Consider the following 18,768-nt stretch of genomic DNA (forward strand, 5'->3'; position numbering starts at 1 on the left):
TGTATGTTTGTCAAAACTAAGAAATTAGCACTGAAATAACACCACTGACTAAGCGACAGACTGTTTGGATTTCACCAGTTTTTTTTACTAATGTCCTTCTCTGTTCCAATTCAGGATACCACAGTGCATTCATTTGTCATGTCTCCTTCGTCTCCTCTGGTCTGTGATAAGTTTCTTCGTCTTTTTATAACCTTGACAGTTTTAAAGGGTTCTGGTTAGGAATTTTATAGAATGTTCCTCAATTTTATTTTATAATAGGGTTAAAGGCTTGGGGGAAAATCCCAGTGAAGTAAAGCACGCATTATGTCAGGGAGTGCACGTGAGCCATGTAATTACCAAAAGTGATGTTAATTTTAATTATTTGGTTGAGGTGGTATCAACCAATTATTTGGTTGAGGCAGTTTTCTCCACTGTAAAGTTACATTTTTTCCCCCTTTCCATACTCTATTTTTTGGAAGTGAGTTATTAAGTCCAGCCAACACAGGGAAGGGGAAATTCCTGGGGCTTCCCAAGTGGCTCTAGTGGTAAACAACCTACCTGATAACACAGGAGACATCAAGAGGCGGGTTCGATTCCTGGGAAGGGGAAAGGGGGATTGAGTTTCCTCTCCTGGATGGGGGAATGTCTTGGAGGAGGGGGTGGATCTCTACCCATGTTATTTCTGATGCTTCTATAGGGGAGGTGTGTTTTCCCTGTTTACATATTTATATCAGTATACACTCATGTTTAAGTATTATATTCCTTGGATTATAGTCCAATACCATAAATTGGATAATTTTTTCCTCCAACCATTCTAGTTTTGTTACCGAAAAGCTCTTTATGGTTGACTCTTAAGTTTTTTTGACATGATCCAAGCTTTTTTTTTCTCCTCAAGACTAGAATCAGCTATTTTAGCAAGTAGGTGAATTCACATATACAGAATCCGTGAATAATGTGCATAGACTGTACTTGGAAGGTGCTTTGGGAAAGATGCTATAAAAGAGTAGTGTTGACTTAATGCCTGCCTTGAATAAGGCATCTAAACGGGGGCAAAAAGAGTTAAACAAATACAACGGTCCCATTCTCGTCCATCAATTTTGCCTTGTGGGATTCTACATACCTTACAATATGAAAAAGTGAGAAGTGGAAGTCACTCAGTCACGTCCGACTCTTTGCGAGTCCGTGAACTATACAGTCCATGGACTTCTCCCGGCCAGAATACCGGAGTGGGTAACCTTCCCCCTCTCCAGGGGATCTTCCCAACCCAGAGACTGACCCAGATCTCCCGCATGGCAGGCAGATTCTTTACCAGCTGAGCCACAAGGGAAGCCCAAGAACACTGGGTAGCCTATCCCTTCTCCAGGGGATCTTCCCGACCCAGGAATTGACACAGGAATCGAGACCCAGGGGTCTCCTGCATTACAATATGAACATTTTCTAAATAATGAAAATTACAATTCACTCTATTGTATACAATTGTGTTTTTAATATGGACATGTTGAAGCACTGTTCATCTTAACAGGCATCTGGTCCAATGAATCAAAGTTCACATCTTTGAAGAGTAAAGGCACTCAGAGCACTCCCCAGTCCCTGTCTCTGTAGTCACAGTCTTATTTTTGAAGGGACTTGCCACCACGATGCTGCAGTGGCCAGATGCACTCCCTTGGCTTTTGGAGCCAGGACGCCTCAGATCTTTGCTTTTTCCCTAAGCCCCAGAATTACATCTATTAGTCGTGGAGTGACTGGGGATGACGCGAACGCAACAGAAGTTGATTGATGGAGCATGATGCATCTCTTAATTAAGCAGAAGCTCCTAATAAAAATGAACTTCCTGGATGATTTGTGGGGTCCTCTCCACACAGCCATATGTGCCTCACAGCAATAGGAAACAAGAGTGGCCCCCAGCTAGTACCAGCTGATAATGGAGACTGACATTTTGTTGCAAAAGGAGGAAATTTCTGTGGCCCCTTTGGTTTTGCGGAAGGAAAATTGAGAGCACTTGATATAACAAGCTGTTCATTGCATTTGCTATCCTTTGGCCTAAGAGGAGTCTGCTTACTGACTACAAGGCTTGGAGAGGGGCGGGGAAAGTAAGGGAGCAGGAGTGGGAGGTGAGGAAGGAGGTACACTGGCTGGTATGCCCTCAGTTTGCTGCCTATTAAAGTTTCAACTAAAGTAGTCCATGCAAAGGGCACCCTGTTTGTCCTGAGAAAATTATTATTCCAGACAAACTCTCAAGTGTGGTCAGATTACATTAGTCCTCTCTTCTTCAAGGAGCGCCTCCAATCTCTCCTCCCCTCTGACAGCGTCATAATTAAGCACCTGCCTGACACTGACACTCGCTCCCTCGACTAAGGCCCTGGCTGACACCAGCACACGGGGCCAATGTCTGACGCACCGCCCTGCCCTTTGCTCCTGGCTGTTCTGAGGGTCTCCGTTGTCACATTTGGGTGCCAGCCCATTCCTGAAGCAGTCACCACCACGGGGAGGTCTTAGGAGGTGGACTCCGGGCGTCCACATTCCTAGCCAGACCACCCCTGACACCCTGTGTCAAATTCCAGCCCTTCCCCCCAGCCCCTTCTTCCCATTTAGCACCTTCCCACTCATACTGCTGCATTTTACTTATTCTTTGAGGTCTCTCTCCCACTGAAATGTAAGCTCAGTGAGATCAGGAATTGGGGTTTACTTTTGTTTATTGGAGTATATCGCTTTACAAAGCTGTGTTAGTTTCTGCTGTACAGTGAAGTGAATCAGCTATATGTATACATATATCCCCTCCCTCAGGACCTCCCTCCCACCCCCATCCCATCCCTCTAGCTCATCACAAAGCACCAAGTTGAGCTCCCTGTGCTATAGAGCAGCTTCCCACTAGCCGTCTATCACCAGGGAAACCAGTGTAGACGTGTCAACGCTACTCTCCCAATTTGTCCTAACCTCCCCATCCCCTCCGCCATCCACATGTCCATTTTCTACGTCTGTATCTCTATTCCTTTCCTGCAAATCTATCTCTACTCTTTATCCAGCTTATAGACAGTGCCATTGGCCCTCAGTACATATTAACTGAATGTAATAAATGATCTTTCCTAGAGTAATTCACCAAAGGTAAAGGATATGTCTCTTTAGTTCACACTACTCAAGCCCTTATGAGAAAGGTCTTTTCATAAATGTCTTCAGTGCTAAACATGAGGACTTGACTTTCATTTGTGGTGGTTGCTAAATACTTAGATGAGTCAGCCCGCTGCTCCTGGGCTGTCAGGATGGAAACACATTTTATTTTTCCTTTCCAGATCCTTTCTTTGCAGTGAAATCTTCTGCAAAGTCCTCTATTGACTGTAGGGCAGAAAAGGTACCTGAAAATCAAAGCCATCAAATATGTTTTTTTTTTTTCTTCCAACCTTGAGATCAGGCTACCATCTGGCTGCCCAGAACATTTGGTGTCTGGAAGAAATCTTGAGCCTGTGTTAATGTCAATGTTGTTTGGACTAAAGCTTTCTTTTCTTTTTTTTTTTGGATAGTGGTGGCTAACAAACAATACATATTCATAAATGCTGATGAGATGGTAGGTCTAAGCTGACATGCTCTTCAGAGAGCAGACAGACAAGTGTGTGTTGGAGAATGGATGAATAGCCATGAAGGCCTGTGTATTTCCAACAGGGATTATAAGCCCTACTCTATGGACCAGTTTTTTTTTTTTTTTTAACAAAGACCATACTTCCTGCTGTGTACCTATAGTGAAGTTTCAGCCATTTTTTACTTTTGATGGACTATTTTTCATTTTGTTGTTTTAAAAAATATATATTTTATTTGGCAAAGGATTATACAACAAATGTTTCTTCAGTATTTATTCTATAAAGGGCACTGTGTTAGGGGCCAGAAAAACAGTCATACAATGGGCCCACCCTCTCAACTGAGAATCAAGTATTAAATTTTACTTGGGGCCCAGGCAAGAATTAAAGAGGATGCTCCAAGAATATTAGTAAAATATTTAGCTTCAAGGGGTTTGTAGTCTTGGTAGGAAGCTAAGGTCGAATTCAGAACTAGAGAACAATGTGAGAACAATCCAAATTCACCGCTGCAGTTGGTTGTGTTATTTAAAGTTCAGAGTTTGGAAAAGAAAAAGAAACTGTGTATATGACACTATGCACACAGGGCATTTTAGGAGGTTTTCAAAAGGGTAAATTATTGATCTGTGGTAGTCAGTACCTTCCACTCTAATCTAGAAAATAAGATGACCTCAACAGTCAAATATTTTTGCACAATTTACTTTATATTGCAAAATTATCAAACTACTTTTAATCCTTTTCTCCACTTATCTTGAAATCTTAAAAGAAGTAAAAAAAGATAAAGGGAAAATGAGTAGTGCTTCTAGACATGAAAGGTGAGTGTATTTAGATTAAGTGGGTTAATAAGGTTAAGGAGAGAGAGATAATAAACATCCATGAGAGAAAGGTAATTAAAACAAAGTATTAAGTCAAAGCTTTTCATAGCTGTGCTTGCACTTCTAGTCATCCAGACTGACTCAGGCTCTAGTTTCCAAGATAGCGTTTTTTTTTTTTTTTTTTTAATTTAAACTTTTTATTTTCTTTTGGGGTATAGCTGATCAACAATATTGCGATACTTACAGGTGGACAGCCAAGGGACTCAGCCATACATATACACGTATCCATTCTCTGGCAAATTCCCCTCCCATCCAGCCTGCCGTGTAACAGTGAGCAGGGTTCCCTGTGCTGTACAGGAGGTCCATGCTGATTATCCATTTTAAATATAGCAGAGTGTACACGCCCAGGGAGCTTGGGTTGTTTTCCATTTTAAACACCACTCTTTCTTATTTTCAACTGATTTCACTGTCAGTTTCTGGAGAACAGAGACAGGATTAATCTACTCCTACTCCTTTGAATAAATGACTCTGTTCACAAAAATTGGGGACCTTCTCTTAACCACAAAGTTGATATCATTCAAATAAATCATTGGAATTTGAAAGTAGGGAACTTAGCAGTGAAATGGGCTCTAATTTCCAGCAGGAGCTGGGGAAGTGGAGCCCTGCCGCCACAGAGGCTCAGGAGGGCCCATCTGTGCAGAGACCAACTCTGATTCCAGAAACCCTCCAAGTCTCCTTCTGTCCTTAATTTGGTCTTCAGAGTACATTTGCCATCTACGGGTCTGCAGAGTGGCGCGATTTCTCAGAGTGAATTAGAAAGTTGGATTTTTGTAATAATTCTGTCATGGATAAATCTGGGGGAACAGTAGCTCTCTTTTCCAAGGCTAGTTAACCCCCTGGATAAGCAGAACATCGAGGCTCTCAACTTCTTATGGGGTGAGTCATGGTGCTGATGAAAGGTCATGGCACTTGGAGTCAGACTGTCCTGACTTGAGGTCTGGTTCCACCACTAACTAGATTCGGGATCTTGAACACATTGTGTACTCTATCTGCAAAAAGATTATTATGGAAATTAAAAGTGAGAAAGGTGTAAAAACCCTAATCTAAAAGCCCCTGTGTTATCACAGATAATAGAGAATAGTTTCCTTCCTGTCTCAACCAAACAAGGAAACAATATTCTAGAAAATCTTACAGGGACCACAGGAACAAGCAGATTTTTTTCTGAAAAGGGCCAGATGGTAAATATTTTAGGCTTTGTGGGCAATACATTCTCTGTCACAAGTACCCAGCTCTGCTATTGTCCTGCAAAAGTAGCTGTGGACAAGACATAATCGAAAAAGCTCGACTCAGAAACCTTTACTTAGAAAAACTGGCAGCTGGCCAGATTTGCAAGCCGTGCTTCTGAAACTTGAATGAATGGGCCTCTGAACTCCCAAGGATCCTGTGAAGATGCAGCGTCTGATTCTGTAGTCTCCACGGTACCTGATACTGCATCCCTAACAGTCTTCCGGGGGCACTGCGGATGCTGCTGTTGATTGGACTCAAGGTAGCACCGGTGAGGACAGCCTAGGAAACTTTTCTGATCCTCAAACTATAGTGTTTATTTTATCCGACTGGTTAAGTGGTGTGCTGTTTAAGTCCTTCCAGGATGCTCTAACAGACACAACATACACTGGTGGCTTAAACAACAAATATCCGTTTCTCACAATTCTAGAGATTGAAAAGTCCAAGATCAAGGCTCTGGCAGATTGTGTCTGCTGGGAGCTTGCTTCCTGGTTCATAGATGGCTGTCTTCCTGCTGTGTCTTCACATGGTGGAAAGAGTAAGGGAGTTTTCTGGGGTCTCTTTTATAAAGGCACTAATCCCATTCACGAGGGCTCCACCCTGATGGCCTAACCACCTCTCCAAAAACCCCATCTCTAAATACCATCATGTTGAAGAATAGGTTTCAAGATATGAATTGGGGGGTGAGGGACACAAACATTCAGTCTGTAGCAGCTGACAACTTCTCAAAATTAGTCAACTAGCTCATATTGAGAATATATTTACCAGAATTCCCTGGTGGCCCAATGGTTAAGAATCCACCTGCCAACACAGGGAACATGGGTTTGATTCCTGGTCCAGGAAGATTCAACATGCCGCAGGGCAACTAAGTCTGTGAGCCACAACTACTGAGCTCATGTACCACAGTTACTGAAGCCCATGCACCTAGAGCCTGTGCTCTGCAGCAAAAGAGGAGTCATGGCAGTGAGAAGTCTATGCACTGCAGCTAGGGCGTAGCCCCCACTCACGGCAACTGGGAAAAGCCTACGAGCAGCAACGAAGACCCAGTGCAGCCATAAATAAATTCATTAAAAAAAAAGAAAAAGTAAAGGTAACACTTCTCAATACATTAATAAAAGGATATATTTATCATTTCTTACTCTATGCATCTTTGATGATTTGTGTTTGAGTCTGGAGCTAAAATCTTAGTGAATTTAATGCTAATTTTGCTTAGGCCCAAAGCGGTTCTTCCCCAGTTAGGTTCTGTGTCATTGTCTCTCTCTCATTTTCATAATAGATGAGATCTTAACCTAATGGGACCATTCTAGAATTATACAAACTGTGAATTGCCTCCCACTTTCCAGGATGAAGTTTAGTGATATACTGTCCTCGCCTACTCCGGGAGTAATGATTTCCTATAACGGCCTCCTACACCCCCTAAAGATGCCACTCTATAAAAACAGTGAAGGGGGTACCAGTCAGCTGGAAGTGACGGCATGTAGTGGATGTTAATTGGCCTCCCCCAAAGTGGAATTAGGGCTTTCTGGTAACTCAGATGGTAAAAAAATATCTGCCCAAAATGCGGTAGACCTGGGTTTGATCCCTGGGTGGGGAAGATCTCCTGGAGAAGGGAATGGCTACCCACTCCAGTACTCTTGCCTGGGAAATCCCATGGACAGAGGAGCCTGGCGGGCTACAGACCACGGGGTTGCCAAGAGTTGGTCATGACTGAGCAACTAACACACACACACGCAGAGTCAAACTTACTTGCTCACCCAGGTTCTGACTGCCTTGCTCTTTGATAGAGAATTTTCTTCTCTGAGGGTATGGCAATCATGGCTTTCAAATTCATTTTGGCTTCCTTGGAACAGAAACCCGATCCTGCTCAAAACATACCTCTAAGGTTTTAGCATTTCTTATCCCAAATAACTTCAATACAGTACTCCACAATTAATCCACCTTCAACCTCAGCTGAAACTGAAGTGGGAAGCATTGTAAATATGTCTGTTTACTGAAACATTCTATTCTGCTTTTGCAGCCTGATCTGCTGAGTTTATTTTGGATGTGGTTTAGCTTCTGAGCCTAGCAGAACAACAAGAACAACAACAAACCCAACATCTTCATAAGCTCAGATCTAAACTTGAACTTCATGGGAAATAGATGGGGAAACAGTGGAAACAGTGTCAGACTTTATTTTTTTGGCTCCAAAATCACTGCAGATGGTGACTGCAGCCACGAAATTAAAAGACACTTACTCCTTGGAAGAAAAGTTATGACCAACCTAGATAGCATATTGAAAAGCAGACATCACTTTGCCAACAAAGGTCCATCTAGTCAAGGCTATGGTCTTTCCAGTGGTCATGTATGGATACGAGAGTTGGACTGTGAAGAAAGCTGAGCACCAAAGAATTGATGCTTTTGAACTGTGGTGTTGGAGAAGACTCTTGAGAGCCCCTTGGACTGCAAGGAGATCCAACCAGTCCATTCTAAAGGAGATCAGCTCTGGCTGTTCCTTGGAAGGAATGATGCTAAAGCTGAAACTCCAGTACTTTGGCCACCTCATGCGAAAAGCTGACTCATTGGAAAAGACTCTGATGCTGGGAGGGATTGGGGGCAGGAGAAGGGGACGACAGAGGATGAGATAGCTGGATGGCATCACTGACTCGATGGACGTGAGTCTGAGTGAACTCTGGGAGTTGGTGATGGACAGGGAGGCCTGGCGTGCTGCGATTCATGGGGTCGCAAAGAGTCGGACACGACTGAGCGACTGAACTGAACTGAACTGAACTGAAACTTGAACTCTCCAGAAAATTAAAGGAATTCACTTTCTGATTTTTCCCCTAGACCAGGAGATTCCTTAAACCTTGCTAACCTTTTTAGTTTTTCATGTTCTTCTTAGTTAGCAAATTGTCCTTAAATTCTTTTGCTGCAAAACAAACTCATCTCCCTTTTTCCTCTTATTTTAAACAGCTGCTAAACACTACTTATCCAGCAGCAATTAGCCTGAACTAATCTTCACAGTCTCCTGAGGGACACTCATTTTCCAGAGATTTGGGTGGGGATATTAGGCAGAGTGGGAGGGCCAGAAGGGAGTGTGGCTTGAAAAAATGCCATTTGTCTTTATTGATGCAAAGATAAAGAGAGCTATCACTTAACCTTAAGAAAGACATTTAAAAAAATCTTTCTTTGTATTGAGAGTACTCTTTAAAACTTACTCTACTACTGTGTTGCTTAACAAAAATAAATAAATGTATCAGTGTGGTCCCTTAGAGCTAGATTATCTTGGTCCATCTCGCCTTAGTTTATAGATGAAGGCAACGAGGCAAAGATGGAGGTCAAATGATAAATAGTAAAGGATTTACTCAGGATTGGCCACACTGTACACACCTCAAGGAAAGCCCTGGGTCTTTTCAGACTCCTGAGAGGTAACCCATAAGCCCTTGGGTTATTGTGCCCGGTGGGACTGCCCTCGTGTACCTGGGGACTTTGGGCCATGGCAGATGTGCTATATGTTAACATAGCATCACTAAGCAAACATTTTGATTTATGTGGGCCCTGCGGGTATCTGATTGACCTCTGGAGAGGCTGGAGTTCAGCCACATCTATCAGACTGACCCCCAGTAAAGACCCTGGACACCAAGGCTCAAGTGAGCTTCCCTGATGGGCACTGCATACTGCCACGTATCGTTACTGGGAAAAATAAGTGCTATCCTTGTGACTCCACTGGGAAAGGACAACTAGAAGCTTGTTCCTGGTGTCATGTGGACACTGACCTATGATCATTCAGGGACAATTTCAAACCTGGGCAGGGGGTGTGTCTGTATTTAGAGATAGGAATGTGAAGAGTTGGATGGATTCACCAGCATGTTATAAATATACGTATATTGTTATTTAAGCTACATACACGTATTTGTATAGAAGCTATCATCTATACTGGTGATAAAGATGTGAACTTTGTCAAATGGTTGGAGGTGCTAGTAAAGAGTAATGTTCCCGAGCAGTCATTTCAGGTACAAGCATCAGAAAGAACCCTTCGCAGATGAAAGAACACTATCCCAAGTATAGGAGCTGCATTAAAGTATGTATTCTGCCAGTTATCTTTTCGTGACATTTCAGCTCCCACTTCCTTGCCCAACCTGTAAGCTGTCTGCCTTTGTCAGCTGTCTGATGGGATGTTAAGTGTTGTCACAAGAGGGCAATAGAGAGTCGCAGGGAGGAAGGGCCTTGCTTCCTGGCTTCATAGGCAGGGTCCTAGAGTGGGGGCTGCTCCTCCAACTTGGGTGACTTCTCCAGCCTCAGGCTTCCACAGCACGTGCAACTCCTTCAGTGCCAGACTCCTATGGTACATGTCGGCGGGGGCTGTGCTCAGTAATGTCTGACTCTTGGTGACCCCAGGGACTGTAGACCACCAGGCTCTTCTGTCCATGGACTTTTCCAGGCAAGAATACTGGAGTGGGTAGCCACTCCCTTCTCCAGGGAACCTTCCAGACCCAGGTATCAAGCCCACGTCTTTTGTGTCTCCTGGATTGTCAGGCAGATTCTTTACCTCTAGCATCACCTGGGAAGCCCCCTGTGGTATGAAGTGAAATGATAGTTGCTCAGTCATGTTTGACTCTTTGCGACTCCATGGAATGTAGCCCGCCAGGCCCCTCTGTCCACGGGATTTTCCAGGCGAGAATACTGGAGTGGGTAGCCACTCCCTTCTCCAGGGGAATCTTCCTGACCCAGGATCCCTGACCCAGTGGGTCTCCTGCATTGCAGGAAGATTCTTTACTGTTTGAGCTTCCTGGAAAGTCCCCTGTGGTATAGGTGGCATCTTCAGTATCTGATTCCCGAAGCATGGGCAGTTTGGCCTCAGCAGTATGGGCAGCTTTCTGAGCACCCAGCTCTTGCACCACAATCTTTCCAGTGTCTGACTCTTGCAGTGTGTTGCAGCCAGCAGCACCACCAGGAACCTTCACACCCCACAGCAGTTTTGCAGTCAGAGCAGCTCCAGAGAGCCACCTCCTGTGAAGAGCTTTCCCCATCACCCTAAAGGGTAGACTTACAGCAACTTTCTGCTGGTTTCAAATGCTGAGCCAGAGTCAAGTCCTCCAAAAGCCCCAGCAGGCAGTTTCTCTTCCTTAGATTTAGTGTATTAACCATGGGGCTAGTGGCTGCTTTTTTGTCTGTTATTCCTATATTCTTTAGAGTTCTTTGTACTTCTTACTGGGCTTCCCAGGTGGCTCAGTGGTAAAGAATCCGCCTTCCAATGCAGGAGTCGCAAGAGACACGGGTTTGATCCCTGGCTCAGGAAGATCCCTTGGAGGAGGAAATGGCAACTCACTCCAGTACTCTTGCCTAGAGAACCCCATGGACAGTGGAATCTGGTGGGCTACAGTCCATGGGGTTGCAAAGAGCCAGACATAACTGAGCGACTGAGCACACACACACATGCAAATATGCTGACTAACCCACCCTTGGCACTCCAATCTTACACTATGGTTACTATTTTTCTATGTTAAACTCACATTCCAATTGCTACATGGTTTTGTATCCTGATTAGACCCTGACTAATACCTTCTGGTGTCTACGAGTCATTGCAAAGTAACTTATATCAGAGGGATTAAGGATTGCATAATTGTTTTTATTTTTTCCTATGAAATAAAGTAGCCATGTAATCTGCAAATTTTGTTTCCCTTGCCAAGCCTGCTATTAAAAATGCTCCTCTCGATGATAGGTCAGATTTATTGATGTATTACCACAGAGCTCTATTCAGAAAGCTCCTTCAAATCCATGGCTTTCACTAAGCACAGCACCAAAGCCAAAATGACTTCACTGTACAAGCCTCTTTTGAGAGCATTATATCAGAGAGCATGTAAAGCTTTGGGAAAGTGATCTCATTCAATCTCCTTTCTCCTTTTAATCACTCTCAGCTTACCAAAGTCTAAAAGAACTTTCAATGCCCTTTTCCATCTTCTGCTTCTGCGGGGCTGTCATCCTGGGCCTTTTTGAGCAAAGACAGGGTGAAAAAAAGGTGTCTAAATTCAACCTCTCAAAACATGACAGGGAGATTAGACATTTGAAAAATCTTCAGATTTCCTTGACAACTGTAATAAAGGTTTGAAGAAGAAGAAATAGCAGGAATGATGTGGTCACGTCCCCCAAAGCATCCTAAATATTAGTGAGTTTACAAGACCTTGTGCCTTGGAGACTCGTAGGGGCTGAAAGGTAGTTAACATCCAGAGAGGCAGAAACAGACGACCTCTTCTAGACCTTGGGTTATTTGGAAATCTCCTTAAATGGGTTTAAATATTGTTTACTTATAAACTGCTATGTGAATAGACAGCCTGTTTGATCAGATGCTTTAAATGATCTAAAGCCTTTTTGGAAGACTTTTTTAATGAGGAAAAATGAATGCCAGGTTTAGGACATATTCCATAATTTACTACTGTGAATGATTTTGAAGTAAATATGTTTATTGTTAGAGATCCCAGGGTGATAGCTAGTTTTCTGTCTTTCAGTAACCTGCATGTCTGCATGCTTTATTATTTGGCTGCATCATAATACTCCATGGGCTTCTCAGGTGGCTCAGTGGTAAAGAATCTGCCTACCAATGAAGGAGATGCAGGAGATGCAGGTTCAATCTTTGGGTTAGGAAGATCCCCTGGAGAAGGGAATGGCAACCCACTCCAGTATTCTTGCCTACAGAATCCCATGGACAGAGGAGCTTGGCAGTCCGTGGGGTCACAAAGAGTCAGACACAACTTAGTAAAACGAACAAAAACATGGAATAACAGTGGCATGTTTGTAAACTTCATGCCTTTGAAGTCATCTTCCCATTCATTCATTCTTGTATGCATTCATTCCTGATTCATTTGTTTTTTAAAATAGCTATATTTTTTAATATTTTATATATTTACATAATGGAACCCTGTCATGGTCCACTGTTTTCAAATGTTCTCTTAGGAGGATGCAAAAAAAAAAACAAAAACAAAAACGTAACTGAGCTTGAGTTACTAAAAATGGTATTTAAATAATGACTTGACTTGGAATGACTCGGACGAAACCAGCCTATAGCTTTGGATATTTCCCTTCTGCTCTGGGTTGGTTTTACAGTTTGTACCACAGGGACAGCATATATTTTTTTTCCTAATTCTTCTAGTGAATCACCTCTCTAAGCTCCTTGTCACACTAAGCATATCATTAGATTTCCTTTTTAAAGTGAATTTTGGATAACGAAACACCAGTGGACTTAAGAGAAGTTTGAGTCTGCTCCAATTTTTCTGTACCCAAGTAAAAAAAATATTTCTGAGACTTAATATATCATCTATGAGTTCTGCTGGATTTATCTGCTTGCAGTTTTAGATGTCTGAGAATAAATGCAAAACCACAAGCAAGCAATGGTCATTTGGCCAACCACTTGAAAATATATTCCTGATTCAGTTTTGTGACTCAAAGAATAGGGGATATAAATCCGCTCCTTATTTTCAGAATGAACTCACTGCTTCAGTCCTTCCACTGTGTTGCCTTTAATTAGCATTTCTAATCAATCATCTCTGTGTATTGTTCCACGTCCAGAAGTCCATATTAATAACACGTCTGCTTACTTTATAAGAATTTGGTGAGAAGTTTAATTTCAGGATGTGACTCCATCTGGCCTTGCCAACTGTACAACTACAGAGGGATGAGTTGGTAGTAAAGGGAACACCATCTGTTTCTGAGAATTTAGTTGATCTCTGGCATGATGAACAGGAACTCAACTGCAAGACTGAAGAGCCAAGATGGAAAACAGAAAAGTGAAGAGTTTATTGGGTCTTCTGTGTTATTAGGAGCACAATTTTCACAAGATGGATCAACATCATAACCAATGAGCAAAAGGTTTACATTATTCTGCAAGTCACTTGGAAGAAATCACATTCCATATATTAATATTTGTCTTTTCTGTCCTCCTCTTTGCTAACAACCAGTTGTTAAAAGGAACTATATACTTTATATATATATACACACACACACACACACACACACATATATATTTCTTTAAAGTAATAACCTGTTGATCCATTGAATCAATTGGGCACATACAATACAACATGAATCAAAAGTTTAGCTAGTTAGCTCAGTCTATCATGGTGCTATGTTAATAATCCCAAAGTCCTAAACCTTACTTTTTACAATCATAGGAAGGGATTTCATTTCATAACCAGAACTCCATTCTTATCCTTAGCTAAGGAGCTCAGAGATGCCATGAAACAGAGACGATGCAACCATCACATTTAGTCAAGAGGACTTCTAAGTTCATGTCCTCGTTATGATGACCTAGCTGAATTATGGACTTCCCTGGTAGCTCAACTGGTAAAGAATCTGCCTGCAATGCAGGAGACCTGGGTTCAATCACTGGGTTGGGAAGATCTCCTGGAGGAGGGCATGGCAACCCACTCCAGTATTCTTGCCTGGAGAATCCCCATGGACAGAGGAGCCTGGCGGGCTGTGTGCAGTCCATGGAATCACAGAGTCGGACATGACTGAGCAACTAAGCACAGCACAGCACAGCTGAATTACAACCATGAACAGAAGCACATGACAAAAATCAGTGAGAATGGTTTGGTTACTGGATGAAACTGGAAGCAACTGAAAGCACCAGTGATAAAGAAAAGCAATTCAAATAAGCTTTTTCTCTCTAACCATCTGGCATCATCTTCAGGGACAGTGTTTGAAGGTGATGATAAAGGCCTCTTTGAACGCTCTTGTCCTTAGGCCTCTGTGACAGTCTACATTATTCCACTTTTTTTCCTTTACATTCTCTTCTCTCCTCTGTTCCTAGGCTTCCTTTTTAACTACTTTGGTGAACTAATTCCCTGTCAGTAATTCAGACTTAATCTATATCCTGATTGATGCCTAAATCTGTAGTTTTGGTCCTGACTTTTCACCAGAACCACCACTTCATAACTTCACATTCTATCAGACATTTTCACTGAAATATCATATACTCACTTCAAAGTAAACTTATGACAGACTTAATCATCTTCCCTCCTAAACCAGGCTCTTTAGCAAGATTTACATGGTACCAACACTCTTTGAGTCAACAGGACTCTTTATCAAGAATTCTTACCCATTTTGCCACCAAGGCCTTCTTTCAGGCCAACTATCTCCCTGGAGTCCCCCCTCCCCCGCCCCGACTGGAAGATTTACTCACGTAATAGTTCTTTCATTCTTATTAAGCAAAGGCATTTGGGCCATCGTTCTAAGTAAACAAACTCTTGTTATAGTGATTTCTAGCCATAAGCAGAGATACTTGATGTTTCTTTGGTCTGTGCCACCAGCAAGCATAGACGGAATATATAAGCCAAGTGAGGAGAAATGCAGCGCTTTGTTATTGTTTGAAGGCAACCTGACTATTTTAAAAAATAAAATAAAACCTAGCAAGTTTAACACAGATTTATCACAGATAGGCCCTCTATTTTCACACCCTAACTTCTTCCCAGAAGCTTGCACCCAGAGAAAGAGCCACAAACTTGTGTTGATAATTATCCATCCATAAATTGCAAAGGCTTCCTGGCGCTGACAGATGGAGAAATATGTAGTCTGGGTGGCCTCTCTGAAGTTTGGCAGTAGATGAGCATGATCTCATGCAACAAAGAGAGAACATTCTCCAGTTCTCTTGGCAGAAGGTGAAGATGAGTGTAAAAGGAGATTAAGCTTCTAAGCAAGATCTTCTTCTAAAAACCTTCTTTCAGTATTTCATAAAGATATAGCTCTCCTAAATGAAACCTGCTGTGAACAGAAAGCATACATAGCTGTCAAGGGAGGATATTCTGGACTGTGGGTGTTTGACACAAGCTGTGAAATATATGGACTTGAATAAAAATGAATAGAAACTAATTAATCCTTTCTTAAACCAAGCCAAACCAAAGTTCTGACATAATGTTTACAGATACCACTCAGTCATTCACTTTTACTGCCTTCTTCTCTTAATAATCTAGCACTGAGATTCTTGCCAAATGTGGGTATTTTGCTTCCAATGATCTGCTCAGAAACAGTTATTTTTAATGGAATCTGCATCATCAAGGGCATGGTTGACATCCTGTATAATTCCTTAATTTAATTCGAAGGAAACACTGACATCAACCTTGGACCAGTACCCAAACTAGAGCGTGTTCAAATTAATAAAGAGCTTTAATCCACTCTCCACCTTCATCTTCACTGAATTTTATCATATTGAAACCAAAATCCCAACAATAACAAATAGGGTTAAATTCATGGTTTAATTCACATTCCAAAGGCTTCCCAGGTTATTCAGTGGTAAAGATTCTGCCTGTCAATGCAGGAGACACGGGTTCAATCCCTGGGTCAGGAAGATCCCCTGGAGGAGGAAATGGCAACCCACTCCAGTATTCTCGCTGGGGTAACCCCATGGACAGAGGAGCCTGGGATCTCCTCAGTCCAGGGGTTTGCAAAGAGTTGGGCACAGTAGAAGCAACTTAGCACAGCACACAGCACACAGCACATTCCAATTCAAATGGAATAGTGGCTGCATGGGGAGCCCTGTGGAGAAGGATTCTGAAGTCTGGTCAGTAGAAATGAAGGTTGTGATTAGCGACGTCTGCCATGGAGAGGGAATAGTAAAGACGAACTGAGGATGAAGTTCTGGAACCTACGGACATTTAAGGAGAAAAGAAATCTCAGGTGAGTCATGGTATCTTTTCCAAACGCCTGAAGGACAGCATATGAACAAGAAACTCAATTCATTCTAAAGCACTGAATTAGTACCAATACATGAAGTCTTAGTCTTCAGATAACAAAGAAATCGTACATAATTTAAAAAGCCTCGAATGGAACATACTCTCCTGAGAGGCAGAGTTATTCTCAAGACTTCGGAATACTCAAGCAGGGATATGTATATCTTAGAAACAATCCCAGCAGGTGTGAGAAGTTTTCCTAAGAAGATTTCCTAAAAAGATCAATAATTTTTTAGGAAATTTACCACATGCCATCAAACCTCAAGCAATGAAAAAAATCACCTTCAAGAGCAGGGTTACTTGTATTAAACTAAAAATAAAGAAAAATATCTAACAATTTCAGGTAAATATGTTTAGTTCTTCCACTGAAATTTCATTCCAATTTGAGGCAATGTCTGCACCCTGTCATAGTATTTTAAAGTATTTTTTGATTAAAAAAATACATTGAAACTGGACATCTTTTAAAATCTCACAATTCAAGATTCTGGTACTTCCCTCATGGTCCAGTGGTTAACACTTCACCTTCTAATACAGGGGTTGTGGGTTCAATCTCTTGTCAAGGAGCTAAGATGCCACATACCTCAAAGCCAAACAACAACAACAAAAAAAAAAAACAGAATATAAAACAGAAGTAATATTGTAACAAATTCAATAAAGACTTTTAAAATGGTCCACATTAAAAAAAAATCTTTAAAAAAAGATTCTAATGTGTAAATGTGGATATACCTGAATTAACAGTCCTTGCCAAAAATGCAACTTATCAAAGGCCCTGGTACCATAGATTTGAAACCAATTGGTTGCCCTGGAAGGTTAACTATATGATCAGTTAATGTCCCATCAGCAATCAGGGTCTTTGCCACAGAGTGAAGGAGATGGGGAGAAAATCACACAAGACAGAGATGAAAGCTGTGTAGTCAGAAGAAAAAAGCCTTCTTGATTATGCTGTGGACTTTCTGAAGTCTTTAATTCTCCCTCTAGCCCATCTTCAAACTGGCATGTGGGACGTCCTGTAGATGGATGGTGATGCTCATCAGGAGAAGCACGCACATATATCTTGTGGGTTGATTTTTTTATTTGCCAGCTCAAGAGGAGCAGGGAGATTTATTTGGAAGGATGGTAATGAAGGTGGGAAGGCACTAGTTAGACTGCAGTTTCTGTTCCCAATATGTTATTCTCACTTTTTTCCCTCTTCTTGGTGCTGAGCTGGTCTCTTTATTTCTGCTTATTTTTCTTTAAAGGGAGGATATTCTGGTACAATAAGCCAGTGACTTGAGAGAGAACGGCCGTAAAGATGTGGGACCATAGAATTCCCATGTGTAATTTTTGTCGAGATACTTCGAATGCTTTAATTGCATTCTACATTTTTATTCTACACACATGTACTTACACATAATTAGGGACTGTTTGAAATGATTGTTTTCTTTATTCCCAAAATGAGATTTCATGTTCCTTTTCTTGCTGTCTTGCTTTTGCCCTGCTTTATAAAATGAAGTCACTCGCTGCAATGAAAAAACAAAACAAAAACACAACACTTTCTTTCTTCATAACAGTAGGCACAAGGAAATGGGCTGGTTTTGCTGAACCTTAAAAAGTACAGCAAAAGAGATCACCATCACCACCTTGATCTGCGCCAAAGAGTGGAACTGTTCACTAAAAGGAAGGAGAAGATTGATATATGCTCTCGGTTCCAGGATGCTGTTTCCTGCGAAAGAAGCAAAGGCAAGGTCTCTGGAGGACTGTTAGCAACCACCGCCGGGGGTGCCGTTCCAAAATAACAGCGAAGAGCCTGAGCTGATGACCTGTACTAGGTCCAATCCCAGTTTTGCTATTTTCCATATGACATTTGTTTAGTTACCTGTTCTGGCTTAATTTCATCTGAATATGGGGATAACAAAACCTATCCTTATGGCTTTGGAAATATTAATTAGAATAATTTAATTTGAACTACACCATGCAAATGATGCTTAATTATTAAACATCACTGCTTTTCAATGTAAATATTGAGTCAAACAGCCAGATAGATAAGTACATTCAAACACATCTTGAATACCTGAAATCAACTGTAGATGGTTGAAATTTAGTAAAATAAATGTTTTATTATAGAGGTGATTGTTATTTACTTTCTCATTTACCCTTAAGGTTTACATCTCTCTGTCAAGGCTTGTCTTTTATTTTTCTTATTTTTGCAGTTGAATATTATCAAAATATAGGATCAGGGGTTTTTGAATGTAAAATGCTCTATTTCTTATGTGTGTTTGTAGCTTGAGTAATGAAAGCTAAAATGAAAATACAATTACATATGGGTTTTCACTTTATGAGATTACCCTGAACATTTTGTACATGTATGAAATTTAAGTCTTAATAATGTGGCACAAGAAGTCCCATGTCAAAAGACAGGTATGTACCAAATTTTCTTTTTGAACTTGTGAA

The 18,768-nt window shown here is 41.6% G+C and overlaps 1 protein-coding gene across 4 annotated transcripts in view; it reads right to left on the reverse strand.

Moving 5' to 3' along the window:
- Nucleotides 1-13,389: 13,389 nt before the first annotated feature.
- SPATA17 (spermatogenesis associated 17) overlaps nucleotides 13,390-18,768 on the reverse strand; it is a 251,553-nt gene continuing 246,174 nt past the window's right edge. For 2 of the 4 annotated variants that reach the window (XM_070384497.1, XM_070384501.1), the window contains exon 11: nucleotides 13,390-16,253. In XM_070384497.1, coding sequence (XP_070240598.1) covers nucleotides 16,171-16,253 — 83 coding nt within the window. In that variant the 3' untranslated portion in view covers nucleotides 13,390-16,170. The other 2 variants (XM_070384499.1, XM_070384502.1) reach the window with 1 other exon arrangement.

This window comes from Bos mutus, chromosome 16, assembly GCF_027580195.1.
Source record: "Bos mutus isolate GX-2022 chromosome 16, NWIPB_WYAK_1.1, whole genome shotgun sequence".
In the NCBI taxonomy this organism is placed as follows: domain Eukaryota; kingdom Metazoa; phylum Chordata; class Mammalia; order Artiodactyla; family Bovidae; genus Bos; species Bos mutus.